The sequence below is a fragment of the Enhydra lutris genome, unplaced genomic scaffold, assembly GCF_002288905.1.
Source record: "Enhydra lutris kenyoni isolate GAN:26980312 unplaced genomic scaffold, ASM228890v2 scaffoldscaffold91, whole genome shotgun sequence".
In the NCBI taxonomy this organism is placed as follows: domain Eukaryota; kingdom Metazoa; phylum Chordata; class Mammalia; order Carnivora; family Mustelidae; genus Enhydra; species Enhydra lutris.
Genome location: NW_019154175.1, coordinates 1,592,285 through 1,600,040, shown reverse-complemented (window position 1 = coordinate 1,600,040; position 7,756 = coordinate 1,592,285). Strand labels below are relative to the sequence as shown.

General features: G+C 45.5%; 1 protein-coding gene across 1 annotated transcript; it reads left to right on the top strand.

Moving 5' to 3' along the window:
• The first annotated feature begins 1,869 nt into the window (after nucleotides 1-1,869).
• On the top strand, nucleotides 1,870-2,797 carry LOC111162371 (G0/G1 switch 2). The gene is made up of 2 exons (XM_022526749.1): nucleotides 1,870-1,965; nucleotides 2,112-2,797. The coding sequence occupies exon 2, from the start codon at nucleotides 2,129-2,131 to the stop codon at nucleotides 2,438-2,440; it is 312 nt and encodes a 103-aa protein (XP_022382457.1). The 5' UTR covers nucleotides 1,870-1,965; nucleotides 2,112-2,128; the 3' UTR covers nucleotides 2,441-2,797.
• Nucleotides 2,798-7,756: the final 4,959 nt, after the last annotated feature.

Sequence of the window (7,756 nt, the reverse complement as noted above, 5' to 3'; positions counted from 1 at the left end):
GGGAAACCCCTCAGCCCTAGACACCCTGAAATGGTTGATTACCCTACAGCTGGTCTGACCTGATGATGCAACATAAGGCTTTCCATCTCTAAAGTGACATCAGCACTGTTAAAGCACGTGCTTAGTTTCCCAAGCCCTACATAACCCTCTACCCTAGAAGCTGGGTTCTCTTTCCCCACCTAGACAGAGGAGCCATCAGAAATTCCTAAATGCAAATTGATCCTGGATTCCTCAGCCTTCTATTCCCACCACCTCCTCCTCAGCTCCAGCTACCACCTAAACCAGAAACACCAAATGCCCTGGCACCCCCAATCTGTACCACCTGCTGCTCTGTCTGCGCAGCCCTGGCCAGCGAGCTGGTGGGGTTGGGGGTCAAGGTCAAAGTCAGATTATCAAAGAGGGAAAGAGGGGAACTCATCCAGGTAGTAACGTGCTCTACCACAGTAAATCACAAAAAAGGGGAACCCCGGATAAATTGCAATCTGCTGACGGTGGAAGGCACGTGGATTTCCTCTTTGAGTTATAGAAATACCGGAAATGCTTATGATAGAGTCAATTTCAGGTCAACTTTGGAGTTTTGCAACCAATGCTGGGCTAACTCACCTTCAGAGAAGGAACCAAGTGAAAGCCCCGATAATAAGGTATATATTATATACGCTTCCAGAAGCCAGTGTTTGGCACACTCATTGAGGTTTGCATATCATTTCTGCCAGGTTATTAGAGACTTCTTCAAAATTTTAAGAAAGATTCAAAGAAATGCCAAGACTGGGGCACCTGGGTGGCTCAGTCAGTTAAGTTTCTGCCTTCAGTTCAGGTCATGATCCAGGGTCCTGGAATCGAGCCCCTCATCAGGATCCTGTTCAGCAGGGAGTCTGCTTCTCCCTCTCCTTTTGCCCCTCTCCCCTTCTTGTATGAGCTCTCTATCAAATAAATAAATAAAATCTTAAAAAAAAAAAGAAAGAAAATTCCAAGATTGATATTAATCTCAACTTGGTCCTTTGTTGCAGAAATTTCCTGTCTGACAACATTAAAAGAACAATAAGCAGTGTTCACCAACCTGTAGGAATAACCCCTATTTGGCCCCATGTCACCTTGACTGCTTAGGTGCAGACTAAAAGGCAAAATTTTACAAAAGCTGCTTAACTAACCTTGCCCACAAAAATCTTACTACCTTAAATGCTAATAGCCAAGGCAAAGGGTAGCTGACAAGGTTGTCTTTTTTAACTAAATTGTCGGGGAAATTGCCTCAGCCCCCACCCCAAAAAAAGATTACTGTTAAAATATGCAAGGACTCCAACACTGGATCTTTGAAACAGCCCTGAAACCTGGTTCTGCTCCTTCCAGGATCCCTCCCCCTTGCCTTCTCCCCTCCGGTCCCCATACCTGTGGGAAAATGACAACACTTAGGAATAAAAACCAAAGAACTTCCGGTTAGGTAGAAGGCCCCCCCTTCCCGCGATGTCCTCATTAGGGGTCCCTCACAGGCCACCCAGGGCAAGGAAAGCTGGGCCACCCACCCACACCACTAAGGAAGAGTCACATGGGGTGTGTCCGCGCTACCTCCCAGGGCTCCGGGTCCTCACCGGGGTGCGCACCCGGAGGGGGACCTCCTGCGTCCCGGCAGCCCCCATCCCCGCACGCCCGCCGCGGTCTCCCCTGCTTGGGACTCCCAGCTTCAAGACCCAGGCGTGCACAGCTCCTGGCCGCCCCCACCTAGGTCCTTCCCCGCCCCCTACTTCCCCCTCCTTCCTCTGGCGCTAGCGGCGCTGGCCCCGGGCCAGGGGAGCTCGGGAGGCGGGTCTCGGAGGAAAAGATATAAGCGTCCCCCGGGCACCGCCGAGGTGCCAGCTGCGGAGTCTCCACCTGGAAGAGCCGCGGCTGCGTCGGAGGAGAACGCAGAGGCCGCCCAGACCCCCGCACGCGCTGACCGCTCGCGCTGCCTCCTGATTGCGCTGCGCCCCCAAGGTGAACCCCGCGGGAGAGAGCGCGGCGGGGCGGGGTCCGGGGCGGGCCCCCGTTCCTGCGGGACAGCCGAGTGAGGGAAGCTCGGGCAGGCTGGAGCCATCCTTCCGTGGCTGACGGTCCCCTTTCCTGCGTCGCCCCTTCCGCAGGTCACCCCAGCCCCGAGATGGAAACGGTGCAGGAGCTGATCCCGCTGGCCAGGGAGCTGATGGCCCAGAGGCCCAATCGGAAGGTGCTGAAGCTGTACGTGCTGGGCGGCGTGCTGGCCTTCGTCGGCTTGGTGATCGGCCTGGTGGAGACTGTGTGCAGCCCCTTCACCGCCGCTAGCCGCCTGCGGGACGAGGAGGCGGCGGTGGCCGAGCTCCAGGCGGCTCAAGAGCGGAAGAGCCTCGCGACCCAGACCCTGCGGGAGAAAAGCAAGCAGCAGGAGGCCTTCCTCTGCAGCCGGACGCTCTCCATCCGGCAGTACGCCTCGTAGGACCCCTGGGAACCCGCGGACGGAGGGGAGAGAAAGCCTGAGTGCGAGAAAGAGGGCGCGTGTAGGGTCGGGCTCAAGGGGGAGAGAGCAGGAGTCCTGTGCTGTTTGGACTTAGATCTGAGAAGCCACCCGCTTCCAGACCTGAACTACCACCTGGATCCACCAAAAGGAGTTTGGGATTAAGTGTTGCTGCTGTGCAGCATTGCAGGATAACGTGTCCAAAATTACGTGTCTTCGAGCTATCTGAGTGCATCTACCATTTTGCACTAAGGTGGAAGGCGGGGAATGCTTTTTATATTCTTGTTATTATTATTAATTATTACAGTGACCACCATTTTGCATTTTGAAATAAAACTCGTTTTATACTATGTCTCAGTATCTGATTCCTGAGGGGGATGTTTCCCTGGGGCGGACAGCAGAGAGGGTGAGGATGCTGGCAGAGGGAGTCTTAGCTGAGCCCTGCGCGGGGAGCAGTACCTGAGCCGGAAGGCAGCATTTGCTTCACTGTCAGGGACTCTGATCCTCCTATTGCGTGCTTCTAAGTATATGGAGGATTCGTTTTTGTTTCATGTTAGGGGAGGCAGAAAAAGTTTTATTAAGTCCCACCAGGCTTAGCATTTTAGGATCAGAAGATAAATCAGCTTGTGAGCTACAGTATACTAATAGCAGATACTGATTAATTCGAGGCAAAAAACCTATTTGCCATCTCACACCTGACCAGAGAGGCTCCTTTGACTGATACCTCTTTCTTCCTGTTTGTTTGTTTTTTTTTAAAGATTTTATTTATTTATTTGACAGAGATCACAAGTAGGCTGGGGAGCGGGGGTTGTGGAAAGCAGGCTCCCTGCTGAGCAGAGAACCTGATGTGAGGCTTGATCCCAGGACTCTGAGATCATCACCTGAGCAGAAAGCAGAGGCTTAACCCACTGAGCCACCCCGATGCCCCTCTTCCTAACTGTATTTTAACAGAGAGAGAGAGGAAAGAAAAAGAAAACTAGCTAGCTGGTCAGAAGACAGAAGGCAAGGTCCCAAGAATGCCCAAAATGGATCTCTGGCTCTACCCAGCCTTCCTCCTCCTCAACTCAAATCATAGTAAGAAGCTCTAGGTTAGAAGGAGAAAAGACAGGTTATCTCCCATCTGAGTCCTCTTCCTCCAGGAATAGAGTATAATCTTGTGATCAAGTTCCTTGTCCTCCTCTTCCTCTTTAATGTTCACAGAAATTATTAAGTCCCAGGCAAATAATCGGTTCTTAGTAAATACTTGATGGCTCAGGTAATCTGTTTATGAAGTCAGAGACTGATTCTCAGAGGAGGAGCAATTTTGTCCCCCCAGGAGACATTTGTAAACGTCTGGAGACGTTTCTAGTTGTCTGGTAGGGGGAGAGGGGCACTGTTACTAGCACCTAGGGAGTAGAAGCCAGGGATGCTGCGAAACATCTTCTAATACACAGGACACCCACCCACAACACAGCACTCCCCAGTCCAAATGGCAATCAGTAGGGCAGAGGTCGAGAAGCCGTGGGTTAAAGGAAAGGAAGGAAAAAGGTTTCTTTAACAGTTTCAGAATCAAGGTTTTGAGGCGGTCTCCAGAGACTGTAGTAGTTATCAATAGCAGTCCCTCTCCTTGCACAGGGACAAAAATGGCCCTATCCTGCTTGGCAATTTTATCATCAACCTAGGAGAAGTGACAGAAGGTATACATATCTTTTCTGTTGCTGAGGTTGTAGAGTCAGGATTCAAAATGACTCAACAGATTGGAAGCATAGTTGAAACTGAACGCAGAAGAAGATACAGTACAGAATTAGTTCCAAAAATCCACTTGCATGGCCCCAGAATTATGAACGCTTGTTCTAGCAGCGGATCGTATGAAAAAGACCTAGCTGTTTCCCCTGATTACAAGCTCAATATAAGCTAACAAGGGTCTTCCAAAAAACAAAAACAAAAACAAAAACTCCTAACATGTATTAGGAGGAGTGGTATGTCCAGAAAAGGGGACAAGGAGGTAGTTTTATTTTACTTTACAGTCTGGCAGGTGGAAAACCAAAAAAGTTAAGAGAACCCGTGCATTCTGACTCCTCCATTTGCTCTCTTTAAGACCTTGGACAAGTTACTTATAAACTCTCTGCCTCAGGTTAATTAAGTTAAGCACCATCTATAAAATAGTGCCTCCCTAGTGATTATTTTTGCAAATTAACTGAGACAATGCATGTAAACTGCTTATGCAGGTACCTAACAAACAGTAAGCTTTTGGTCAATGATAGTTGTTGTATTTCAAGAGAGACCTTGACAAACAAAAACTACTTGGATCAGAGGGACTTGGGCATATAAAAATCCAAGAACCCTGTCACATTCAGAACAACTGAATAGAGGAGTAGAGAAATTACAATATAATCCTGCCACACCCTTACCTCCAAATAGTTGAAAGGCAGCCATATTGATCCAATAAATTCCAATAAATAGACATATTTTATGTGGCTTGAAAACGCAAAAGAAGTACAAGGAAGCAGTTCTTAGGTCATTAAGAAATCAGAGTCATTCAAAAGCTAAGGAGTTTCCTTATGATGTACAGTAAACTCATTACTAAAAGCATGCAAGCAGAAGTTGGAAATAAACTGGAAAGGAGATTTCTGAACTTGGAAAGGAGATTGGGCTAATGACCTCTGAGGTCCCACCCAATTATAAGATGCTGGGATTCTATTTGGTACAACAACCAAAGAGGGGGTGTATTTCCTATTCCAGCCTGCTTCCCTGAACCCTTCCCTCCGCCCCCAACACACACACCCGCTCTGTGTTTCCAACGCCATTTTGTTCTTTTTCTCAGCATGTTGACAAATATTTTCCTTCTTACTAAATGATTATTAAAAATAATGAATTTATATGTTAACTAACTATAATGTAAATAATAATAACAATAATGAATTTAATTCCAAAAAAACCTATTTCCCAATTAAGTTCATCCTACAAAGGCTTTTGCCTCTTAGAAAATACCTTAACCTGGGGACATCTGGATGGCTCAGTGAATTAAACCTCTGCCTTTGGCTCAAATTATAATCTCAGGGTCCTGGGATCGAGCCCCGTGTTGGAGCCCCACATCGGGCTCCCTGCTCAGCTGGGAGCCTGCTTCCCCGCCTCTCTGCCTGACTCTCTGCCTCCTTGTGATCTCTCTCTCTCTCTGTAAAATAAATAAATAAAATATTTTTTAAAAAATACCTTAACCTGGTGGTTGAACCTAATGGTTCTCAAACTTTGTCATCGTGCAACACTTAGAAGTCACCTTGTTCCTTATAAAACTCTAATCTATTAATATAGATAAATATGTAATTTTGTGTTATATCAGATTCCACCTTGTACTATGTTTTAATGAAAGCATATAGTTGGTATCAACTGTGAGAACACTAAAAAGTTGCCACATCTTTAGGACAAATCTGATTGTTCTGTACCATGATCTCCAGAACTAGTTTAAACCCAATGGCTCCATCAATGGCAACTCATCTCAGCGGACACACTCTTACAAGCCAACCAACCAGTGACAGACCATCACGACTGAGGGCCAACCAACCGGGAACTGAAACACCCCATAAATACATTCCAGAGTGCCAAGCAGTCAAATAATAAGTATGCATCTACAGGTAATGTCAGCCCACTTAAGCCTGGGAAAGTATGCCAATCTCTGAATTTTGTGTTTCCCAAAAACCAACAAGTATGGTTCCGAGGTTCCTTGTGCCAAACTCTATTTGCCCTTCATACCTGCTGCCAGCTAAGTCAGTCCCAAGGACAGTCTGAACTCCAGTGGTTTCAACTGAGTTCTCACCACTTCTGTGATTTGTTGTAACCAAGTAGGCCTCTGTATAAAACCATCAGTCTTTGTACACAGTAACTAGATATTTTAGTAGATAGGTGTAGATGCTGGTAAATAAGCATACCTAGCCCTTTGTATAAGGTCATTAGACATTTTGTTTAGGGGGTCTATCACTGAGTAATTAGACATCGGTCTCATATATGTCATTAGACCCTTTGTGTGGAAGTATACCATTTGATAACTATTTGTGTCATTAAACTGCTTATTCCCCTGCTGCTCACTTTACTTTTGTTTTTGTTTGTCTATATGGTAATGTCTTGTCTTCTGTGTTTTTGTTTTGTTCTGGAATACCTTATTTCTGATATATGTATAAGGGAGTGTTCCAAAGGGAATGGCCCAATAAATCACTAATCCAATCCAAGTTGACCTAGGGGATCATAGCTGGAGATCCATTAGACTGGTGCCCAATTCAGGAAAAGGTAATTGGCCAAACTTAGCTTTGGATCTCCTACAAAACTTTCAGGAAAGCAAGCTCTGTCTTGTCAATGTGTGAAGGAATACACTTTCAGTCTGTATTCCGGGGTCAAACATTGTCAGGTCATTGGATTGCATGGCCCTTTCCTAACCTCTGCTTAGAAAGGGCATGCAAGATACCACTTGCAGGCACACACTGTTGCTAAACAGCCTCTTCTGTCTTTCTGGGTTCTTCTATGTCAAAACTGCAACCTCCTCTTAGAAGAACTCCTCCTTCCCATGTAAAGCTGCACTATAATCCTAACTCTTGTGCTTACTTTGATAAAGGACAAAACCTTTGAGTTAGAACAACAATGGCCATCATGGAGGAACTTCAACATGTCAAAATCAGTAAATTAATTCATTTAAGAGAAACCCCAGAATAAACTAATACAGGTTAAGCAAGACTCCAGAAATCTAAAGAATCAATAGTTTGCTTCTTTAATTCATATGCTGAGGCCTAAAAAGCAAAATTCTAATTCCACTATGGTCTCTCTCAAGGACTCATGCCTTCTGAAACCCACCCTTATTTCATTTTGCTCTCTTTCTACTCATCTTTGCTTCATCTTTTAGATGAGCCATCCTTTCATCAGAATTTTCTCTGGAAAAAAAGCAATCACATTGCAACCTTGCTAAACCAGAAAGCAGTTGTAGAGAAGCTGAGTGAACTGTTTTGAGGGATTTTTGTTTGTTTCATTTCTCAACTTAAATAAATTGAATTTTTTTTTAAAAGACCTAATTTAAGCCCTGGTCTAGAGCCATATTAAGAGTTATAATTAAAGATTTTTCTAGACCTAAAGAAGTTGGGTAGACATTTGTTAAATAGGATTTTATTAGGTACTTATTGCTCTGGGCTACAGACTTGTACCAAGTAGTTCAATTAATTGTTAGTACTACAGCTGGAAAAAAAAATACATAAAAGCAGCAGGGAAGAAGGGAGAAATTTAAATCACTCAGCCATGTAAAATGAAAGAAAAAAGTGCCTTAAGAGAGCAAGAAAAGGG

What these genes read in the sequence shown, in the direction of transcription:
- LOC111162371 (XM_022526749.1), top strand. Translation starts at nt 2,129, where the DNA reads ATGGAAACGGTGCAGGAGCTGATCCCGCTGGCCAGGGAGCTGATGGCC.